The 24,157-nt window shown below is 43.7% G+C and overlaps 2 protein-coding genes across 6 annotated transcripts in view; one reads left to right on the top strand and one right to left on the bottom strand.

Moving 5' to 3' along the window:
• DHRS12 (dehydrogenase/reductase 12) overlaps positions 1–4,162 on the top strand; it is a 35,352-nt gene extending 31,190 nt beyond the window's left edge. For all 4 annotated transcript variants that reach the window (XM_063714916.1, XM_063714915.1, XM_002824298.6 and 1 more), the window contains exons 8-10: positions 153–243; positions 2,763–2,900; positions 3,862–4,162. In XM_063714916.1, the coding sequence (XP_063570986.1) occupies positions 153–243; positions 2,763–2,900; positions 3,862–3,971 (339 nt within the window). In that variant the 3' untranslated portion in view covers positions 3,972–4,162. The remainder of the gene's footprint in view (positions 1–152; positions 244–2,762; positions 2,901–3,861) is intronic.
• Positions 4,163–5,361: 1,199 nt separating this feature from the next.
• WDFY2 (WD repeat and FYVE domain containing 2) overlaps positions 5,362–24,157 on the bottom strand; it is a 183,605-nt gene continuing 164,809 nt past the window's right edge. For both annotated transcript variants that reach the window (XM_002824297.5, XM_054529063.2), the window contains 5 exons: positions 20,811–20,916; positions 16,740–16,841; positions 15,734–15,864; positions 13,868–13,976; positions 5,362–12,430 (listed from right to left, as the gene is read on the bottom strand). In XM_002824297.5, the coding sequence (XP_002824343.1) occupies positions 12,401–12,430; positions 13,868–13,976; positions 15,734–15,864; positions 16,740–16,841; positions 20,811–20,916 (478 nt within the window). In that variant the 3' untranslated portion in view covers positions 5,362–12,400. The remainder of the gene's footprint in view (positions 12,431–13,867; positions 13,977–15,733; positions 15,865–16,739; positions 16,842–20,810; positions 20,917–24,157) is intronic.

Raw genomic sequence — 24,157 nt, 5'->3', positions numbered from 1 at the left:
AGTAAACACTGATTCTGGAGGAGGGTGACATCAAGCGGCCGTACATACTGCAGAGTCCAGTGTAAGATAAGCCAGGCTGGGCAGGGCTTATCTCCTGCCCTTGCACCTAATGGCGCCTCCTCTCTCCTGTTCACCCCCTCGCTCCTGTCCAGAGGCAGCAAGTGGTTCTGACGGAGCAGTGGGCCCGAGGGCACCCGGCCATCCATTTTTCTTCCATGCATCCTGGCTGGGCCGACACCCCAGGTATGTCATAGCCTTTAATTGCTGAGCCACTTACGTTTCATCTAAAAATACCTGAGCAGCCGCAGGATTGACTCTCCCCAGGAATGACCTAAAACCAGCGTAATGAGGACTGAGGAGTAGCTTCATTTCCATTTAGGCAGGGGTGTGCTGGGACTGCAGCTGGGGGAAGCCTCATGCAGACACAGAGCTTTTGCTTCCAGCTTGCCCTGTGCAAGTCAGGGAAGGAGATGGTGGGAACGGGTGTGGGTGCGCCTGGGGTGCCCTCCTAACTACAGCATATCCTGGTGAGAGAGGGAGCCGGTGACCATTGTCATTTCCACATCAGAGAGGAATGAGCAGGAGCTGGGGAAGGTAGTGGGAGAGGCCCAGGCTGCCTGACCACTCCCCAGGTTTTTGGAAATAACGATGCATGAAGGTAAATGACAGCCACAAGGACACAGCTCGAATGATCTGGAAGCGTGTTGGAGCAGCGGTGGAGGGGAGCAGAATTCTCTTCCGGATCTGCCTCACCAACTCTGTGACCTCAGGCAGCTCACCTGGGCTCTCTGCAGCTCTTTCCTCCTCCACAAACAAGGGAACTGAAAGCAGCAGCAGCCACAGCACACACCCCAGGGCGCACCCGCGGCGCCAAGAGCTGGTCTCAGCACTGTCTGCGGATTAACTCATTTGTCCTCAAGCCCCTGTGGGGTGGCCACTACTGTCTATTATTACACCCATTTACAGATGAGAGAACTGAGGCCCAGAGAGGCTAAGACCTCCCCGTCGGTCCTGGCCATGGGGTTTTGGGAATCAGGCTCTCACACACTGCTGGCATGGCCTTTCTGAAAATCACTATTTATCAGAAGCCTTGGAATTCATCCTAAGAAATAAAGATAGGGAAAACAAGGTTGCTTATCACAGTGCTGGTGGTAGGAGATGAAGTTAATAAATTATAGAACACCTGTGCAAAATCTGTTCAGGGCTGAAGACTCTGCTGTCAATCATGCCTATGGAAAAACCCTGTGTGCACTATATCATTAAATGAAGATACCAAGTTCCTGAATAGTACATGCCTCATGATCTTATTTTTGTAACTACCACACCCCTATAGAAAGAGGTGTGTGTTGGTGCTTTGTGGCATCTCATGGAGACCAGCTTGGAGATTTGGCAGAAATTAGTCCTCACCTATACAGATCTGACTCTCCTGTCTTAAATACAAAAAGGATGTTCTCAGCAAAGTATACCAGGGGAGACTCAGGCTGGGAGTGCTCAGAGAGCATGGCTTCTCGATTCTTCTCACTGCCTAATGGGAGACATGCTTGGTTCTGCCTGTCCAGGGTGAATTCTAGGAGGCCGTGGGGGGCCCCCAGCCTCTTACCCTCCAAGGACACCATTCTGACAATCCCAACATCAGCTCAGATGTTTAAAATCTGCCTGGCAAGCCCACTATCGGGCTCTATCATCTGGCTCAAGGTGCAGTTTACCATGTGTTGTTCAGAGGTTACAGAGCAGTTCTCAGGTGCACACAACCTGTCTGTGGCCACAGGGGCCTGGGAGGGCTGAGCATGTGGACATGTGTCACCTCTGAGTGACACATCACAAGGTTTTCAAATTTTTTCTTTTTGCCTATCAGTTTATCCTGATTTTTCTACAGTAAACAAGTATTGCTTCTGTGAAAAGAAAAAAAGATGTTTATTTTTAATTTAAAAAAGGAGGGCTTTTGCTTAGGTGATCCTTTCTAGCTCTAAAATTCCATGATCTCAGTAAGGCTCTTAATTGTTGTTTTCTCTGGTTTATTTTCTTTCCTTGGCTTCGAGAGAGAACTATTTTGTTTCCCAATGTGCTCACTGTGGAGACACTGTGTTCCCTGAGGTCTGTGGGAAAATGGGGTGTGGACTGGAGCCAGAGCGTGTGGCTGGGTCCTCGAAGGCGTGGGCAGGTAGAGTGCCCGACGCTGCGGCACAGGCCAGGCCCAAGAGGCTACTCCAGGCAAACACCTCCCTGTAGCCCTGGGATGCAGAGGGTGGGACACCTCGAGGGGCTTGGCAGAGGAAGTGAAGAATTCTTTCCTCTTATCTACTCCTCCCTAAAAGAGGAAAATACTAAAACAGTCCAAGGAACCAACAGCCAGGATCCTCTGAGCCTAGATGGTTTGAGAGGGCTGCTGAACCCAGGAAACTAAGTGGTTTGCTGGGCCCAGCTCACTGTGAGCCCCACAGCTCATTCGAATCCTCTCTTAGGATGGAAAGGGGGGCTCTGCGGGCGACTCTGTTCTCAGGGCTGGGCTGGGTGCTGGTGCCCCAGGGACATGGGGACTCAGTCAGGCTCTGGTGAGCAGCACTTTCCATCAGGTGACACCTTGGGGGCTTTGTAACAAGGTTCTTTGGAATTGGTTCCGAGTGGCTTGGGTGAGTGCTATAAAATAGAGCAGTTTATGATCCCATTTCATTTTTACATTTTTTTTTTTTTTTTATTAAGGGAAGTCAACCACATTTGCTGGAGAATGCCGTCCTAATCCGCCTGCCCCTTCCTTCTCCCAGGTGTGAGGCAGGCGATGCCGGGGTTCCATGCCAGGTTCAGGGACCGCCTGCGCTCCGAGGCCCAGGGCGCGGACACTGTGCTGTGGTTGGCCCTCTCCTCTGCCGCAGCCGCACAGCCCAGCGGCTGCTTCTTTCAAGGTGACTTCCTCCCTGGCTGTGAAGGCAGCTGACACAGGGCTGGGGGCAGCAGCTGGGCCTTTGAGGTGCACCTTCCCCTCCGTGAAACCTGGGGTGGGACTGTCCCCTGGGGGGTGCCTGGGCTTCTTTGGGGAGATGATTGCTTTGCCTCCTGAGGTTAGTTTTGGGAAGTGCTTCACTCCAGGTTGGTAGCTTCTTTGGAGACTTGTGATAACCCTGTCATCAAGGTCCTGTGAGAATGGGAGAGGCAGTTCCTACCTTGGGAATGGAAGATTTTCTCTGCAGTTTCCTGAGGCCCAGGAGGGGCGCTATTCAAAGCTGCACTGCAAAGGGAGTAACGGACTCTGCTTCTCTGCAGTGCAAAGGGTGTAACAGACTCTGCTTCTCTGCAGTGCAAAGGGTGTAACAGACTCTGCTTCTCTGCAGTGCAAAGGGTGTAACAGACTCTGCTTCTCTGCAGTGCAAAGGGTGTAACAGACTCTGCTTCTTTATTTTTGGAAGCAGTGATCTGTTCATGTCTCTTCCCAGTGGGCTCCTAAGGGGGCAGGCGTGAGTGGACGCCATCCGAAGACACACTTGACCTTGGGTGGAAGCCAGGCTCTTTGCTCGGCTTCTCTTTCCTCTGTTCTTGATGAGAACCACCCTTGCTTGCTTGAGGAATTCTGAAGCGCTGGTGACCCCTGGGGTATCCGGGAGGATGGCCGCACCCCTTCCTGCTGATCACCCAAACGTGGTCTCCCGTCCAGCCCTGGCTGCAGCCTCCCACTTCCCAAACTGCACTTTACATATCAATCCATGCTGCCTGATCCGTGTGGGACCTTTGAGGGCAGGGATGGGGTCTAACACCCATATGGCGCTGCCACTCCAGCAGGCGTCGGTTCAAGGCCTGAGCAGCACAGGGACATAGATCCAGCCACGCTGCGGCAGCTCACACCTCTCTGCGGTTCCCTCTCACTTTTAGATCGGAAGCCAGTTTCTACACACTTGCCTCTCGCTAGAACGTCCTCCTCACCGGCCGAAGAGGAGAAACTCATTGAAATCCTGGAACAGCTGGCTCAGACATTTAAATAGGCCAACCCAGACACAGTGCGGTACCAGAATTGCCTTAGAAAATACCAGAAGGTGCGGTCTAGGGACCAGTGAATAAGACCCCACTTCAACTTCCCCTCGAAGACGTTGTGCCTTACAGTGAGGCCTACAAGGGATGGGAACTTTTATTTCAAAATAAATACTACCGAGGCTGTGATCAGGCTCACCTTGAACTCCTGCAGCAGGTTCTTTTCTTGTTTTAAGTCTCATTTATTCGAGAATGTGGTTTTCTAAAGAATTCAAAGAAGTTTGAGATGAACCATCATTGTCAGTCTTAGGGGACGCAGGGGTGGAGGCAGCAGGAATGCCCCCCTGTGGACTCCACTTCCCCTCCCTTTCTCTGCTCCTCCAGTGTCAGAGGCTGGTGCTGTGCCCACCCCCCACCCCCACCCCAGGAGAGGGCTGGACACTGCCTTTACTGTGCATGGTCCCAGGAGCACAACATAACCAAGGGATGATGCATATTTACATAAACAATTTAATGAGGGCTAGTTTACATTTGCTTAAGATTAGGAGTGGCTTCAGTAATGCATCTGACATTCTGGTACTACACTTTGATAAAACCTCTAATTTATACCATTTTACCTCTTAGTGACTCCACGAAAAGTTGTAATAAAACCAATGAGCAGATTTAGAATACATCTACATACATTCTTGGTGTCCATGGTGGAATAAATGTAACTCAACCCCCATAGCAGAGGAAAACCCAGACGGCTGCAGCTTCTCAGTGGTCCTTGAGACACTCTGACCCAGGGCTCATCAGCCGAGGACCACAAGGAAGGGATTTTTCTGGGTGTGCCAGCCTGAAACATCAGCGTCTTTCTGACAAAAGGAGGCGCTATCAAGCAAGCACTAGCTCCATTTAACTGCATGCCTCCTTTTCTGCAGGAGGATGACGGGCCTCAGCAATGCTGGGTGTGGGCGAGGCTGTGCTGGCAGCACCAGGACGGGGCAACCCAGCCACCCCCTCAACGGTGATTCCATAGCATGTAGGTCACTTGGTGCCTTTGCACCTATTATTTTTCTTCTCCATAAAATGAACCTCACAAGCTTTAAATGAGGCTTTCCCTGGCAATGTTTGCCCCGAAGTCATTTCTCCTCATTTGAAAAGTTTACTAAGCGCAGGAAAAAGCTGACTTACTTACATGATGAAGAAAAAGGGCTCCATGGCTTGAGCCCGTGTGCTGTGCTTAGACTGTGGTGAACAGGGCTCATCTTCACCTCCAAACAGCAGCTCTCCCTGGCATCTAGACAGCAGGTGGAGTGGTCTGGAACCTCCCCCTCCCACCAACTGGACAGAACCCACAGGGCTAAACAGCACAGCAAGGTTGTTGGTGTGTGTGGCCACATGTAACAGTGACGGGACCATAGCTGCAGAAAGGTTTTCACAGAGATTTATTTTAAACCATGGAGGCAACTCCGCATTGAGAGTTGTACATTGGTAATGGCTACACGTATATTTTGGTTAGAGGGAAGCACAGTGGGAAAGTGAGCGGAGTAAAAACATTCACAATATTCAGCAGCATTTGAATGGGGGCCTGGATACAGACGTTTCAACATCCTAGGAAATTCTTGCTCATTACCACCTAGTCACATTCAGGAAGTCAATGTCAGGACTGGCAGGGAGTGTGGCAAATGCTGGAGGGGTCCAGCTAGACCACACGGAAAAATCTGTTCCAATGTCAGGCTTATTACATTCTCAGCCTGACCCCCCTGAAGAATCTCCTCACTTCAAGAAAAGAAAGAAAAAGGTATATCCATATGGTAATATGCCCATTGCAGCCAGGTCCAGATGTGGGCTGCAGCCCGGTGGATGCAGAGAATGGAAGATCCGTGTCCCTGGTTAGAAGTAGAGTGGTAGGCAGGCACTAATGTGGGGCCAGCACCTTCCCTGTTGTCCAGTTAGTAACAGTTTTTGTACATTTCATATAAAGATTTCCTTTTGCAAAATGACAGTACCTTGAAAACCAAAGTCATTTAAAAAGCAAGGCAAATGGTATAAGACACAAATCCATAAGAGTACAATGGTTACAAGTGACACTAGTGTTTTGGTCCATACTTCATACTGGCATATACTACTGACGTAAGGCTGCCATCCACTAAAATGATAAAAAGAGTGTGTATATGTGAAACATTTTTCAAATCATTTTCCCTTTTTTTGTGAGTGACAGCTCACCTTCTCATGCATCCCCTAGAACCAAGGGAAAAAAGAATCCTAAGTAACAAGGTCAGATTCTCAATCTAACTTTTCAGCCAACCTGCAATTCTTGACACTTCCAAGCAAGTCCGATACTCTTCTTGACTTGTAAAGGTACACATTTTGAGGTATCTATTTTTAATGAGATGGTACCATGATTAATTTCCACCCTTACCATCTTTAAAAAGAATTTTTTTTTCCCTACAAACTCATGAAAAGAAACTTCACCATCTTTTCCCAAAACCAAACCTAGCAGGCTCTAGATGGAAAAAGTCCAGAAAGCAACTCACTTGATACGATGGAAGACAACAAAGGCATGTGGTGATAGGCTCTCCGTTATCCAAGGGAAGCCAGCAATATGCGGGCAGGTCACTGGTGATGGGCTAGGCACGTCCAATAATAAACGAGACTCAGGGAATCAGAGAATCACAGGATTGGAAGGGACTTTAAGAATGATGATCAAATTCATCCCTCACTCAAGCCTTTAATCTCCCTTTCAACATCTCTGGCAAAGGCTCTACACTGTGTGTTAAAAAAATTCCCTGGTATGGGACATGCAAGGAAGACATCCCATTCCAATTTAGGACCAATCTAATTTTTAGACACTGCTTTCATGTGTTAAACCCAAGTAGGCTTCTTGGTGGAAAGGAGATAATGCTTAAAGGCAAAAATACAAACCACAACCCTGGAGGGTTGACATGTGGTTCTTGGTTAAGAAACTGAGCTGAAGTTTAAACAGGAATGCAGATGTTTCTGGACTCAGTTTTGGACTGAGTAGATCTTTGAGTCCTACAAGGAAAAGGCAAATGATGTGACAGCAAAGACAGGCGCTGCCATGCCCCTGCACGGTGTTCCTGCCTCCACAGGGCCAGGTCTCCCAGAGAGACCTGTACCTGAATTGATGAAACTCTCTGCCTTCCCCTTGCAAGTGCCCCTGTAAGGAGGACCTCCCACATTGTACTGGAATCATCTGTGACTTGCAAGAGCAGGAAGTGGAGGGCAGCAGCTGCCTGTGTCTGCACCCAAACAGTCGGCACCGCCTGTCTGTGCAACGCCACACTTGACTAGAACAATCCCCTCCTGCCGCAGGGCCAGGGCTTTCCTTTTCCACAGTGGAGCAGCTGAGCCCAGCACACCTTTGGCGTTAGTCTGTGAGTCCTTCCTGGTTGTGGGCCGTCCACTAATAGTCTCCACCTCCTCCTCTCAGACTCCAGTGAGAGGCTGTGCACCCAAAGATCCAGAATTAGTTACCCTGGGTCACCTTCAGTTAACAGTTCTAGGGATTTCCAAAGAAAAAGAAACTGATACTATTATAATATAAACTAATAGTAGCATTGGCTGCAGGAGGAGCCTCTGGGGAAACCCCTGGCGGTGAGCTGTGTGCTGCTTTCCTCTGAGGCCAGGGAGCAGCAGCATCTGAGAGTGACGAGCTCAGTTCCGGGATGGCAGCTGAGCCACTTGGCTGTTCTCCGGCAGCTCCAGCCCACTTGTGATCCCTGGACACACCACACTGACTCCAGCTCTCAGGCCTTTGTTTATGCTGTTTCTGAAGCCTGGAAAGTCATTTCCATTTTTCCCCCTTATGACTCACTCCTCGTCCTTTAACACTGAGCTCAAAGTCCCTTTCCTCTGTGAAGCCCCTCCTGCCACACCTGCTGGATTAGTGGCACCCTGGCATGCCTCTATCATGACCACATTGCACTGAAAAGACCCATTTACTCACTGTGTGACCTCTGCCCAGCCTGAGGATGGGCCTCAGACACCTTGCACTGCCAGTACCTAAAGCCTGGTGGCTGGTGAGCGCTCAACACGGTTGACATGGACATTCAAATCTCAGGGATCATCTAGATAACTCAGTGTTCAACATGAACTTAATTTCTGTGTTTTCCAGTCAAGTTAATATCTGTGTTTGTACCAGGAAAAATTCAATATTTGAAAGGAGAAAAAATAAGAATGTATTGGTAAAATGCTTTCTTTCACTTCCAAATATCTTAGTGAACAAGAACACTGACACAGAATTAAAATTCTACGAACAGCCATAACCAAAGGAATCTCATTTAGTGAATATTTATGTCCAGTAACTGCAACCCACACTTAGAGCTATCCTTTTGCTTAAAAACAAAAATTTTGGCCTTAAGAAGTGATTAATATCAGGCAAAAATAAATTATACTTTTATTTATTTATTCAGGGCCTTGCTCTGCTGCCCAGGCTAGACTGCAGTGGTGCAATCATAGCTCACTGCATCCTTGTATTCCTGGGCTCGAGTGATCCTCCTGCCTCAGCTTCCTGAGTAGCTGGGAATACAGGTGTGTGTCACCACACCCAACTAAGTTTTGAATTTTTGGTAGCGACAGGATCTTGCTGTGTTGCCCAGACTGGTCTTGAACTCCTGGGCTCAGCAATCCTCCCACCTTGTCCTCCCAAAGTGTTCAGATTCTAGGTGTGGGCCATGGCACCTGGCCTATACTCTTATAAAATGAATCTCAGAAAATGAAAATGTGATATTCCATAAGGGCAGTGCTGTAAGCCTGGGAATTGCAGCCAAATGGGGCAGGGGGAATTTTAAGTGCCGCTGGATTTCCATTTCAGTTTTGCCTCTGGGGTGGTCTGAGGGGAATGTATAGGAAGGAATTTATGTGGATGAAGGCAATAATTACCTCCCCCACCACAGGGCTGGAGCCAAAAAAAGTGTCACATATGCTTTCGATAAGAGGAACAAAGCTGGTTCCAGAGAGCGCCCTGTCTCAAGGTGCTGAAAGTCTCTCCTCCCACTCATGCCGTTACTAAGTAATGTTCAAAAACAGCTATTCCTTGAACATTCTTTTAGATTCTCTTGTTTACATCTCAGCCATATCTAACTGCCCCGTATAACTAATGTGTTTTCTGCTTGGAACACTCTAGATCTCTGAAGATCCCTTCCAGTTTTGTGACTTTATGATTTCTGGAATAATTAAAACAACCAAATAAGAAACACGTTATGGTGGATTGACCTCATACAAAATGACATAAGATTCCAAATGCTTAATCTCAAACCATTTTGCTATTGTGAAGACACATTCAGGCAGTAATGTCAAGTAATGTCATTCGTTTGGAGGAACCAAGAGCATGTGGTTGGTTTTGCCCCATCAGGTAGAGAACAACTCTGTGTATGATATGTGTAGATCTGCCACTTTCTCAGCGCAGGCATGTTAGGCATTATTTGTAAGAGCTGCTATATGTTTAAGTAATAAGAGCAAAAATATATGTAAAGTGCAAATCCAACAGGGTAAAACAAGAATTATGAGAGTTCACCTAGACAGAACAAGAGCCAAGTGCTGGCGCCAGCTTTTACTCCTAAGGAATGGAGCCTCCATTTCCATAAAATGCTTGGAAGACACCCAACACCAGCACATATTTCTCTACAAATTACAAAAATGGGGGAGACACTTAATGCAAAACTCAAGAATTCACAGTATTACAAACACACAGTTGGTTTGCTAAACGCATTTCACCAAATTCAAGCACCCACACAGATAAGAGAAAAGGAAATAGCAATGGATACCTTGAATATCTGTGCTTTTCTGATCATGATTCTCAACACCAGTGGGATGTGAAGTGGCTTCAGCCTCTGAGTGGCTCTGTGGGCTGGGAGGGAGAAGGCAGAGTGGCATGCAAGGTCACAGGCCAGAGCGACTATAGAGGACATATGTGATCACACGGGGACAACTCTGCTTCCCGAATGATGTCTGAATGCATCTAGACCCATCTCAGAACCCATACAGGCTTGCTGGGTGCTTGGGCCTTTGCTGCCCTAATACTGTGTTCCTCTCTCTGTAGGCAGGCCAAGCTCAAAGTTTAGGAAGGGAAAATGGAGTGATTCAGCTCTATTACTCATTTCCAACACACAGTCCTATATTACATACAACTTAGTAAGTGGCTGCAGCTTCTAGTAATAAACTACAAAATAGATATTTGAATATTTTAAATTTAATTCCCTTGTTAAACCTCTCTCACAGAGTAATCATGCAGAAAAGACTCAAAGTAGTTATAACAGTTTTGACTGACGCAAGCAAGGGTATTCTGGACCAGGGCAGCGAGGCAACAAGTGCTAACAGCCTGTGCGGGGCATGCGTGTGTGCCTCTTCAGAGCTCCAGTCACATGGGCTGAGCCGGTCTGATGGCTCAGGTGACAGCTTCCATGTACCGTGGCTGCATGGGACACAGGCACTGGTCCTGCTTCCCAATGCTGGGGCAGCAGAATCACCTCTAGCAAGGCCCCATCCCTGGGAAGCACACGTAGGGGCAGTACCCGAGGACAGCTTGTAGTACTTCCCCCTAGTTAAAGAAGTAATGAATGATTGTGAGGGCAAAAAACAGCTTTCCAGGAAAAGAGGGAAAATAATAGGGAGGATTTCAATTTCACTCCCATGTGTATTACCACCAAAAAACCTGTAAAATCAGAAGACAGCAAGACACTGTGGGGTGGGGCTTGGGTCGGGAAGGACAAGCAATTGGCCTGTGATCCTCAAGAGACTGGTGAGCTCCCTGATGCTCCCGACACATGAGGTTGAATGAGCTGTGCGTGTAAAGTGCTTAGGAGGGGCAGGCACCTGGCGCAGGCTTGCCATTAATTTTTATTCTATTTTTACAGGTGAAAATAAGATTTTTAAAAGGGACTTTAATATCCTGAGTTGAATCACTACACACAAGAATATTTCATTTTCTCAAGCTTGATTGGATTCCCTTAGAAATAAGAACTCTTCAGGTTCACTTTCTAAAGTCCTCTTTTCCATTTCCACAGGAACACAGCCTGCGCTGCAGGTACCATTCTGTCTCGGACCAACCACATACCGTTTTAGTAAGAAAGTGTGCAAAGTGTTCTGATGAAACACATTAGGATAAAATGTTTAAATATCTAGTTTTTAAAGGGATAGAATACAGAGGGCAAGGAATACAGCAGGATTATCATCTTGCCGTAATGAACATGTTCAAGTTCAGGGATGATGTCACACAGAAAAACACAACTTAAAGACACTTATTTTCAGAGCATGTATGGTGGGGGTCCCCAACCCTGGGCTGCAGGTGGGTACCGGTCCATGGCCTGGGAGGAATGGGGGCACCCATCAGAAGTGAGCAGTGGGCAAGCAAGCATTACTGCCTGGGCTCCGCCTCCCATCAGATCAGCGGTGGCGTTAGATTCTCATAGGAGCAGAAACACTATTGTGAACTGCACATGCGAGGGATCTAGGTTGCATGCTCCTTATGAGAAGCTAATGTCTGCTGATCTGAGGTGGAACAGTTTCATTTTGAAACCGGTCCCTGCTGCCAACAAGGTTGAGGGCCGCTGATGTAGGATTTTGTGTGTGTGTTGTTTGTTTTCATTGTTATGAGTGAGGGAGAGCTGCGTCAAAAAAGCTAAAACATAAGAGGCTCAGGAGGCTCCAACTGAATTCTAAATGATCCAGGCACTGATCGTTGAAGCTCTGAGTTAAAATAATCTACTTCTGTGATAACCATGGTTGGGAGCAGCTTTCTCACAGCATTTTTTTTAATGTGGGAAAGACAGAGGCAACTGAGGCAGAAACACAGTCTTTTCTACTTCATAAGAACGTGAATGAGGCAGACATTACAAACAAATCGCTCTTCAGGCGATTCCAGCAGCTGGCTGGTGAATCCACATGATGGGTTTCCAGATCTATCCACTGAGGAGGACATGAAAGCAGAAACACTGGGAATAAATAACATAAATACATCCCCTCCAGGAAAGGCAGAGAAGGTGCAGGTAGGTGCAGAGGGAAGAGAAGAAAAAGCCGCTGGCCACATGACACATGTTGAAGTAAACACAGAAACTATAATGACCAAAATACTCTGAGTAGACACTTCCCTTATTTCTCTGACAAAGCAACAAGTAAAATGGGGTGTTGAAAAGTATAAAAATTAAACACCCCACACAGATTTTTCGGTATACTCAAAACAATGCAGCACAGCCAGACTGTATAAACCATTTGTTAAAAAAATAGCTTCTTTTATATTGTATGAAGAAGTTGGAAGAGTCCCCTTGCGAGTGCTCACTCGCCAGGTCCCCACTGTGCACATGGGTAATCTGCAAATTCATTCAGGGTCTTTAGTTTCTTTCTTACTTCTCACATGTCTGCTTTACCACTCTGGTAATGATTTGGGTTAAAACAACCATTTCTTTAGTAAATACTATCTTTCTGATTCCTGGGAGAGTCATCAAGACACGACTGGGGTCATATCCCACAACTGCAAAAAGAAAAAGAAGATACAGAATGAACTAAAATTAAATTGTGTTGAGGATAACAGTCCTTAGAACTGAATTCTTCAAGGAAATTTTTTTCATTTAACAACCAACCACATACTATACTAACATGATTTCTAAATCTGTAAAATATTTTTTTCATCAAGAAAGTTCAAATAAAGCTCAAAAACAAGACAATGACAGCTTGAAATTTTGATGCAGCTAATGAAGAATAATGGCAGATTCTATCTATTAATGGCTGAGAGGACTGAGAAGACAAGCTACACTGCAGATCCTCCTGTGAGTCACTACAAGGGAAACGCTGCACAGCACTGTGTTTACATCTGAGGCAGCATTCGATGAGCAACATGAAAGAGACAATAGAGATTTGTCCCACCCTCCAAATAGATTGAATCCATTAAATAACTCAATCCATTAACTGGACGCCAAGCACGTGCTGTGTCCTTTCCATTTAAACTTCCAAACCATTTTACAAGATACCTCGTTTTCAAAAATTAAGGACCTGAGGCTGCCAGAGTTTATCCTATTTTAATTAATTAATTAATTATTTTGAGACAGGGTCTTGCTCTGTCACCCAGGCTGGAGTGCAGTGGCACAATCATGGCTCACTGCAGCCTCGACTTACTGGGCTCAAGTAATTCTTGCACCTCAGCCTCCCAAGTAGCTAGACTACAGGCAGGAACCACCACATCTGGCTAATTTTTAATTTTTTTGTTAAGACGGGGTCACACTATGGTGGCCAGGCTGGTCTTGAACTCCTGGGGTCAAGTGTTCCTCAGTCTCACCTCCCAAAGTGCTGGGATTATAGGCGTGAGTCATCACACCCAGCCCCAGAGTTTATTTTAAACTTCCTCTCAAAGTCATGGAGATCTGGTAGCTTCCAAAGTGGGTTATTTTAGCTATCTCATCCTGCTATGACCTCCAAGAATGGGTCAGGGAGGTAGAGCTCAGTGCGCTATAAATTCTCATATGTATTACTGTTTTGACTGCTACACATGTGACCTATTACAGTCTTTTTAGTCTGTCCCAAGTAGACTATCTATTCCTTGCAGGCTGGAGCTCTGTCTTACTTCTTTGTGTAGAGCCAGTGCCTGGGATGAGGCTGTGCATGTATCAGATTTGTAATAGGTTCTCAAAAACACTTACCTTCAACGGTAACTTTTTTTTTTAAGAGATGAGGTCTTGCTTTGTTGCCCAGGCTAGAGTGCAGTGATGTGATCAAAGCTCACTGTAGCCTTCAACTCCCGGACTCAAGCAATCCTCCCTCCTAAATCTCCTGAGCAGCTGGGACTACAGACACATGCCACCATGGCTGGCTACCCAAGGATAACCTTCAGAGCAGTGCCTCCCATGTTCTTGGTGCTCCTGTATATTTATATGAGGCCAAAGATGGAAAGCTTCTTAATAAGATGGCGTCTTACCTTAATAACCTTGTCAGTTCCAGAAGTCAGTAACCATCCTCTGGTTGCATCGAAATGCACATGCACAATGTTATGTTTACTGTCATGGAAGGTAGCTGTGGGTGCACGTCTAGAAGGAGCAAAGAAAGCTTCTGAGAGGAAAAGGTGGTGACATACGAATGAGAGAGATCTAGGATGACATTAGGCTCTAAATTTTGGCCTCGTGGCTAAAACTGCTTCACTGATAGGAATGCTCCTCAGATCTGCCTTTATTCCCTGGTGACCAGTTATGATTTAAAAAAATATACAAGAAATCTTATGGTCGTTAAAATGGGAAAGAGATGAAAATTTCTAAAAGTCCTTCTGGAGAATGTTGCTCCAATGGTGTCTGTGATAATCTCCACCCGAGCTTTTAAAACCACAGGGCTTTTGCTAAGTTTGAGTTCAGAAGGACCTGCCAGTAAAATAGTCTAATTCCAAAAAAAAAAAAAAAAAAGGACCAAGATAGTACTAAGTGTCCCATGATATTACTAAGTGTCATTCTAATAGGAAAACTATCCCCCTCCATTCATTTTTCCTTTTTCACTGGTATGACTGCAGACTTGGTTTTTCTATAGTATTCTAAAGCTGTAACAAGCAAAACAAAATAAAAAACAAACATCATTATTTTTGGATTTTTAAAATATACTTTTTTTTTTTTTTTAAGTAAGAAGGCTTGTCAGCTGCCTAGGTGCTCTAGAGGCAGTGCAAGTGCTTCCACAGAGAAGAGGCAGAAGAAACAGAAGTGGGAAAAGGTGCAGGGTGCAGTCTAGGAGACAGTGCTCTTATCATGCTTCAAGGGGCCCACTCCACTGCAGTGGGCTCTCTCAGGACAATTTTTTTCTTCTTCTTCTTCTTTTTTTCTATAGCTAAATCTGCAGGATAGATCTTCAGTATCTTAAAATGGTTATTTTAAATTTTTAGAAGATTTAGGCTTAACTATAAGTCCCTTAAACTCTTAAAGTCTATGTCTTTAGCTATAAAATGAAGAATTAAAGTAGGCTATCTCTAAGGTCTCTTGCACTCTCTAATTCAATGAGAAAACCCTCATTAATTTCATCACGTATGATGAGTAGAAAATAATCAATGAACATAAATGCATACTTACACAAGGGCATCTTATTTTATATTTGATATGGATAAATAAGACTACTTATGATTTTACTATAATACAAGGTGCTGGGAAGATTGGGAAGACAAGCTACCCTGCAGATCCTCCTGTAAGTCACTAAAATTAGGGAAATGCTGCAGTGCACTGTGTTTACATCTGGGGGCAGCTTTCAATGAGGCAACACTAAAGAGATAACATAGATTTGCCCCCACACCTCCACAGCACACCAAGGGGTAAGTAACCTATGTCCTGGGTTACTGGGCAGGTCTGACAAGCAGCCAGCTGAGTAACTGGGCAACTGGGAATATTTGCGTCTTGGGTAAAGTGACTTAGCTATTCCCGGAAAATGAAAACTTCTGGACCCATGGACTCACTCAACTCCTGTAAAGATACCAGCTTGGGACAGAAAGTGAATCCTGAGCCCTTACACTCCTGGGTAATTCTCAAGTAAATGAGCAGACAGAAGGGTTTGTTCTGAGAGCAGCTATTTTAAAGGCACATAACCTAGAAATTAGAAAGAACACACAGATGAATTCTTTGAGTGTATTTTCTCTTCTCCCATCTCACAGTACACCACAATCTCTTGGTGGCAAAGGAGAGCTTTTACTACTTGCCGTGGACAGATTCTAAACCAGCAGAAACTACAGCAACCCGAGTGATGGCTGTGGTGCTGAGCGCAGGGCTCAGATTAGATTCTCGCCTTAACCTGAAGCGGTCTGCAGGCTGCAGGAACTTACTCTTCATCTGTGATGGCCTCGTGGCAGCTGTCACAGACCCTCACTTCAAACTCGAAGCCCATCAAGGGAATGGAAGAGCGCTTGGAGCTGCACTTGCCGCAGACAGCCTTCCCACACTTGCGGCAGTGGTGCTGGAGGAGGGAGATAAAATAGATACTCATCACGGCTCCCTCAGCTCCTGAGGCCCCCGCACCTCACCCCTCCTGGCAAAGAGAGGTGTAATCAACTGCATCCAGGTGAGGATGCTGAACAAGAGAGCCCCAGAACTAAAGGGAACACATTGGATGTGTTTTTTGGGGCTCTGTTTATTCAACAAGGACTGTTGGGTAACACACCTGACAGGGACACCACCCCACTCTCCTGCTTTCCCTACTCTTGGTCCTTTCCAATGATCATACTAGGAACTACAGAGGAACCACCCAGGGGCCAGGTGATCTTAAAGCAGGGTGTCTGAGAAACTGCCGTCTCAGGAGATTATACTGCTGGATGAAGGAGAACATGCAGGAAACCTGATTCAATCTGCTGACTTTGGCCATGGTAAGCCTAGGTGACCTAACATTTGATTTCCTTGGGGAAGACCAAACAGAACCATGGAATCAGATTGAAAATGCTGTATTATAAGTAGATCTAAATAACTAAAATTAATCAGAAGGAGGGAAAGTAAAATAAGGAGAGAGAAACACCACTTATATAATTTCATGGTCTGGTTTCCATACGAACTAAGCATGACACCTCTAATTGTAAGGTGCACTGCAATAGAGGCCACTAGAATTCTAAAATCACATCCCTAACTGCTTACTGGGAACCAACCACTACAGAAACTGAATCCAGTAGGAATGAGCTATGGTAGACAAACAGAGTAAATTACTGTGCAATCACGAGGTGACTCCAGGATAATAATTTACCCTCACCACAACTCCCACCCAGGGGTGTTATTTCTTCTAAGATCACACGGTTGAGCTATTTCCACACAATTACATTTTGATGAAGCATCCATGTCACTCACCTGTCTTAGACCAATTTTCTTACTGTCCCACATTTGCTTGAAGTTCCAGAAGAAAGGCTGATCACACTTTTGGCAGGAATCACTGTCCAACCATTCAGGGGTCTTGTCAAATAAAGCACAGAACAGTGGTTTATTTAAATCACTGTGGTTTATTATAAATCACTGTGGCCAGCAGTCAGGACAATGGAAACCACTGACCCTGATGAAACTTACGGAGCAATCAGGATGTGTTTATAAGAAACAGAGGTGTGATTTCTCAGTCAATCATTCGAAAAATATTTACTGAATGCCTATTCTGTGGCAGGCCCTGGGGATGGGATGTAGTGGTGAATAAGAATCTCCACCATCATGAAAATATGATTAATAATTATTTACATAAGCATAAGTGTGTGAAGGCTCAAGAGGGAGAAGCACAGAGTGCTTTGGCAGAGGGATCACAGGAGCCTCTGACCCAGGCTGAGGTTCTCAGACAAATAAGACAACTGAGACCTGGGGATGGCTGGAGCACAGATGGGGAAAACAAGAGATGAGGCTGGAGGGGGCAGTATTAATGTTTGTTTGTGAAACGATTTCTCAAATACCAGCTTATTACCATTAAAATTATGTAGTAAAAACAAATAAATATTTAAAGACATGGAACATGTTCAATATATAATAAACTAACACAAAAACCCCAGGTTATTAAATAGTATCATAGCACAGAGTTAAGAGAGACTAGGAGAAGATATTTATAAAGTTTGTAACAAACAACTCCTGCAAATTACTGTATACAAATAACCCCTGGAAAATCAATATGGAAATAACAAGAAGCAGTTGAGAAACTGGCAGAAGATACAAAAGACAGGAGCATGCAGTTCACAGTCAGGGAAGTCTGAATGGCTATCATATATGAAGGGAGGCTCAAATTTGCTGTTAAGCAGAGAATGCAAATAAAAATGAGATACTATTTTACCTCTGTCTCCAAAAGGGCAAAACCAGAAAGGGAGGGAACAATCACTATTGGTGAGGATGTGGGATGTCAGAAAACTCCCTGCTCTCCATTAGAAGTATAAATGAGTACAGCTGTTTGGTTATTTAGCAAAATCAAGAATATACCTTCAATTGATCCCACTCTTGGGTTTATGGCCACAGGGCAGGTCTGTGAGGGGACACATATAAGAAGGTCATCTGGGCACTGTGTGTGGTACCAGGGAGTTTGTGCCAGTCTACACGCCCTTTGCTTGGGAAACAGAGAAGTAAAATGTGAATGGTACACACGATGGGGTCCTACGCAGAAGCACCACAAGAAACAGCAGGATGGGAGAGCTCAAAAGGGTTCAATGGCAAAAGTTGGAAATAGAACCAGACTAATAGTACATCAATTATGTAAACTTTTTTTTTTTTTTTGAGACAGCCTTGCTGTGTTGCCCAGGCTGGAGTGCAGTGGTGCGATCTTGGCTCACTGCAACCTCCGCCTCCTAGGTTCATGCAATTCTCCTGCCTCAGCCTCCTGAGAAGCTGAGATTACAGGCATCTGCCACCATGCCTGACTAATTTTTTTTTTGTATTGTTAGTAGAGACAGGGTTTCGCCATGTTGGCCAGGCTGGTCTCGAACTCCTGACCTCAAGTGATTCACCTGCCTCGGCCTCCCAACAGCTGGGATTACAGGCGTGAGCCACCGTGCCCGGCTGAGTTATGTAAACTTTAAAACACACACACACACACACTCACACACAAACACACACACACACCTTTTATAAGGAAGCATGTGTGTTCAGGACACACATCAAACGCATCACAGTGGGTATCTGTGAGGAGGCATTTGGGAGCTAAGGACCAATAAAGGGGAAAAAATAAATCAGCATGTTTGTGATTCTATTTTTTGTTAAAAAAAAAAAAAGTCTTATACACGTTATGTGTAGAGAAAAATGTTAGGAAGGATGTGTGCCAACACGTTCAGAGTGATATTTCTGGGTGGTGGTAGTATGAGTAATTGACATCTTTTCTATTTACTAATGAGCATTTTGTAACTTTTCTACCAAGAATGTTATATACAATATATACTTTTAAAAAATGCTAAAAGTTAACAAAACAAAAATGGATTTCATTAACTGTATAAAACACCTGTTGAACCTATGCGATGTCACTTGATCTACAGCCAGCCACTCAAGGTCTTCCATTGTCTGCCCTTATCTTTCAGCTAGCTGCCATCCTCTCATCTCTGATTGCTTCTCTAAACCACTCATGAGCATTAATGCACTGCATCAACCTATCGTGTTCACCTTGTCCTTACTCTTGCTGTTTCTTGGCCTGCAAAGCCCATGTGCTTCTGCTCAGAGCACATCCAGACTCTTGATCCTTCAGCACAATGTTCCTCCCTCAGTCCTTCACTGGGAACATTAGCCAATGATGACTCCATCCCTTGTAAAATACCCAGCACTGATGCTCTAGCATATATCAAGTATAATTTCATCATTTACACCATTTAATAGAATTCTGAAGTTTCCTCCTACAAGCCTTTTCTTCCAAAAAGTCTGTCAGTACTTCAGGTTAGAGATGACTTCAATATATGTCGCAGACCTCCCAAGGTGAGCATCACACAGCACTTACCATAACCACAAAGCAGCTCCACAGAGGCTAAGAGTAAAACAAAAATCTCAGGAAATTTATGTTTATAAAAATGATACTTGCAAAAAAATGAATGGAACCATCTCCATTGCTTATTTAGAGTGTTGACTCACTGAATAAGATTTTAAATTAGTCAATAGTATTGGGTGCCTCTATATCTGCATATCAATAGGCTCATAAACAAGGCTGCTCAAAGAACTGCCCATCAACCACCTGGTTTCATCTCTGGACACCACACTGTTATCCTCCTTTGGCCTCTGTCCATAAAGGGTCCAGGCTACGTGCACCAAAGGAAAAGAATCGGGTCTTTCTCCCCTCCCCTGGTTTGGTTAGGAGGGCCCAGAAAGAAGTCAGGACAGACCAGGTGTGACTGTCCCTAACCCAAAGCAGGCTACCATGCAGAACCCAACCCAGGACATAATCACCAGCCATGCGGGAACATGGTTAGCATGACCGGCACTCATCGCAACGATCCCAGCCTTTGTATTAATGGTGCCAAGTATAGTTTTCAAAAGCAATGTTCTGCAATTCCCCACCTTCTAACAGTAATGATCATTTTGCTTAGTTACTAATAGAAGTCCCATGGACTTAAGATCTGAGCAAATAAAGCTTTAATCTTCTTAAGCATATAATTACTGGCATTTGAAAAGGCATGACATTGTGGGTAATAGCGACTACTCTCTTGAAATGAGACTGGGGTGAGAGCATGGAAAGAAGGTGGGAGACCCCTTTTGTCTTTTTAAAGTGTTGCTTTTCTATGTAATTTTTGTATCCTGCAAGAAATTAATTATAAGAATGTGCACTGTCAAAGGGAAAGTCTACCCAGAATAATTCTAACGTAATCGGAAAATGGTTAACTTCAAAGTACTTGTCAAAGGAGATATGCAGGAAACATATTCGTTGTTAAGATGCTCAAAGATTAAAATGAAAGCTCATAAAAAAGAATGTTCTGATAACATGTAAATACATGCTAAAAAACTAAGGATATATTGATATCTGGGGAACTATTTAGAACATGACTTATAAAGTACAAAATAATTATTTCTAGTATTTCTATTAATACCAAACTAAGGATTCTTGCTTCATCTTAGCCACTATTTTCTTCCATGACATAAATCACGTGAGTCCTCTGTTTTTGTAGGGCATTTTATACCAAAGGACTAATCACCAGGAAATAGATGGTTTCTTTTCCTCACCTGTACTTTTGCTGTGAATGGTGTAACAGATTTAAACAGCTTAGTCTCAGTCAATATTCTTACGAACTCTCCATCACAGTAACGTTACATGCCAACTTGTGAGGGAAAAAGAAACCAACCCAAACAACTCCTTTTATGCTATAATTCTTTGACGTTACATGCCTTATTTCATGGTTTAATCATAAAAGAAATAAGAAATAAGAAATAAGCAGGAAGGGAGGCGGGGCCAGAACCACAGGGCCCACCCCACCCTGCTGTGCCACCTACCTCCTGCCTCTCCACGTCCATGTTCCAGACGACAATCCCACCATCACCGCCACAGGAGATGAGCTGTCGTGTATGCTGTGCATAGGAGAGGGCCTGGACTTTGTCGCTGTGAAAGAAACCAAGGGTTAGTGACAGTTTAGGAGAACAGATGCAAGGCCTCACAGCAGAAACCTCGGCAAAGTTAGCCAACGTGCTCACTCGCTCTGAGCCCCAAGTGTAGATCTTAGAAACCTGATGGAATTTTCAGCATGCTAAAGGTCAGAAGAGTATCCAGGATTTAAAATAAGTCTGAATGCTCCTTGCATGTTCAGGCCCCAGGAAGAGGTAATCTGTCAGTTACAACTTTTTTCCTTTAAGGAAAAAAGCTGATTGTTGAATGGGCTGTAACTTCTTACTGGTTCCCTCCTTCCTTAAGTAATCAAAATCTGTAGCGTATGTTCATTTCACATTTGTTCAAGAGTCATGATTTTCCCTTTTAAAAAATTATCCTTGAAGAGTTTTGGAGGTCATCCATTGAGATGCCCACTGGATTTACCTGACACAGCCAGGTAAACTGTGTTGCCTGAGGTGTGCACCTCACAAGTGGCTTGGGACCAGGCATGCCTTTACTTGGCTCCCAGAGTGAATCCATAGCAGTAACAGACTTGAATTTCACAGGCTCTCCATTTCTCTAGTTTTTACTCTCTCTCTCCTGATTCTGTTTTATTTTTCTTTCTAGTTTGTACATGGCTGACAAGTTATTCCCTCTTGGTGGCAAAAATGATGGAGAATTTAGTTTTATGGTCTGAGTGATTGCTAGCAATGGATTACAGAGATCTATTCTCTATTGGGTGAGAGAATAGGGTACATAGTTTCTTGGTCTTTGTTTTTTTTGTATGTTCGTCTATTTTGAGCTCAAATCAATGAAGAATTTTGTTTCTACTGGGAAGGAGAACAGCTCTTTGATATCTGGACTGGTGATTTTTTTGTGTTTCTATTTATTCTTGATCTGTGGCTGAAGTTGAAAAACTAAAGCTATTAAGCTCTGTGTGTCTATGTGTTTATAATCCAGAAAAGCCTTCACCTCTTGCTGTGTGTGGAATGCTTTCCTGTTTCCAGAGGGTGTCAATAAATTGGATTACGATACCTTTTAAATTAAAAGAACTTGTTCTGATTGTTTGATAAACAAGTGCTTTTATAAACTGAATCCTCCTAAAATCACAGAACATCAAACCTCTAATATTTTGAACCTGCTAGACTTAAACATAAAAATTCTTTTAATAGAAACTGCTAGCCAATTTAGTAATATTTTAAGAATCCAAGTTCATAAAATTAAGTTTCATTTGGCAAATGAGACTAGTAACATAGGTTTTAAAATGTTACGTCTTTCTCTGATTTATTAGTGTTGAACAGAATACAAGTGTGCACTTTATTTTTATTTCTCCTAAATTTATTCAGGATAGCTGGCCAAATGAACTCATACATAATGTTTAAGATTATTAAAAATATAAATTTGTGTTCAGCTGAACTGAATAACTATTCCGACAAACTTTTTATATGAATAGCAATTATGTTTTGTAGCATATCAACTTAAAGATAATTTCCAAGATCTTTAGGTAACAAAATGGACTAATGTTAACCTGAGCTAATCAATAATCATTGGATACCTAGATAATTTCTAAGTAAGTTAGAATACTGTGACTTTGATTATAAAGTATAATATTAAGTTTATATATGTTTGCTTCTTATTTTTCTATGCTATAGTGACGCTATACCTTTGAGTTGTGTCAATATGTGAGTTCATTTTTTGCCACCTTAAGGGAATGTAAAAGTGCCTTATGTCACTATGGAAATTTCAGTAATGTGTGTTCATGAGTTTTGCTAGTCTGCTAAAATGATTTTATGGGACGATTTTCAATTGTCCATATCCTCCCTCCTCCTAATTTTCTCTATGAAATATAAATTAGTTTCTCTGGTTAATTATTATAATTTAAATGGGTGGTTGAGATTATGCCAGGAGCATTAATGAAAAAGAAATACAGTGGTTTTTGTTTTTCAAATAAAAACAGGGTAGCTTTGTATCAAAGCAGTGGTTCTTGAACTTTTTGGTCTCACAATCCCTTTATACTATTACAACTTATTTGATGACACCAAAGAGCTTTGGTTTAGTAAGTGATAATGATTTTTACTGTATTTGGAATTAAAACTGAGAAATTTTTAAAATATTAATTCATTTGAAAACAGCAATGATGAATCCATTTCATTTTCACATAAGTCACATATTCTGTAAGAAAAGATATTTTCCAAAACAAAAAATTTTGATGAGAAAAATGACATTGTTTAATATTTTTGCAAGCCTTTCTAATGTCTGGCTTAATAGGAGAGCTGGATAATCATCTTTCTGCATTTATCATAATCATAATATCACTTATCATGTAGCTTCTGGAAAACTCCATTGTATACTTTCGAGAGAATGAAGATGAAAAGGGCAATTACTAAAGTGTCTATTTGTTCTGGAATATGAAAGAGAAAAATGAAGGACAAAACTCGGAAAGTCAGTTTTACTTGCTTTGGCTTATAATACTTTAGTCTGAAAAAAAGCTAAAAGACGCATTACAATTTTGGCTAAGTTCCCTCAGTTTTGATGGCTTGCTTCCTTACTTTACTGATTAATGCCTACAATGTGAAAGGATGTTCTTTACCTTCTGTGGAATCTGCCTAGCTAGCAGACATTCTGTGTCTCACCAGAATTATTTTCAGTGCTTTATGTTGACTTGATTAATGCTCTTAAGAAAAAAAAAAAGAGAGAGAGAACAAGGAGTACTCACGTGTGAAAAGAATTTGAAATTATTTAAAATTGTGTTATCATCTATGTTTATTTTTAAATGTTTTACTGCTTTGATTATATAACCAGGTATTGCTTCTTAAACACCTGTGCTCCTGTCTTACCCTACTTAAAATTTCCTTGACAACTCTTGTTAGAAATAAAGCTCGAAGTCACAAATGAAATGAACACTCCGATAGTTGATTTCTCAGCAAGGCAAAGTTTACTTCTGCAGAAGGGTGCTGCTCATTAGTCTGGTCACCACAAGAGCACACCGAACAAAGGAAAGCAGCAGCTTTATCACTAACGCACTGGCTCCTACTGCTGTGTCCAGTCCCCACTGCCTAGAGTTGGACTGCACAATCTAAGCTGAACACGGTTGGCTAACCAACCAGGGATGTGGTTACACTGGTGGGAAAACAGTTTTGGCAGTGGGGGGAGGGGGCATTGTGATGGGAGGGGTGATTTACAGAGTGAGTAGCAGATGTGGAATGTGGGCTCTATAGATAAAGACTAGAGGAAGGTTGTTTCCCAGGGCAAGGGA

The sequence above is a fragment of the Pongo abelii genome, chromosome 14 (assembly GCF_028885655.2).
Source record: "Pongo abelii isolate AG06213 chromosome 14, NHGRI_mPonAbe1-v2.0_pri, whole genome shotgun sequence".
NCBI lineage: Eukaryota > Metazoa > Chordata > Mammalia > Primates > Hominidae > Pongo > Pongo abelii.
The sequence above is the reverse complement of the archived record's forward strand: the minus strand, read 5'-3'. Positions and strand labels throughout refer to the sequence as shown.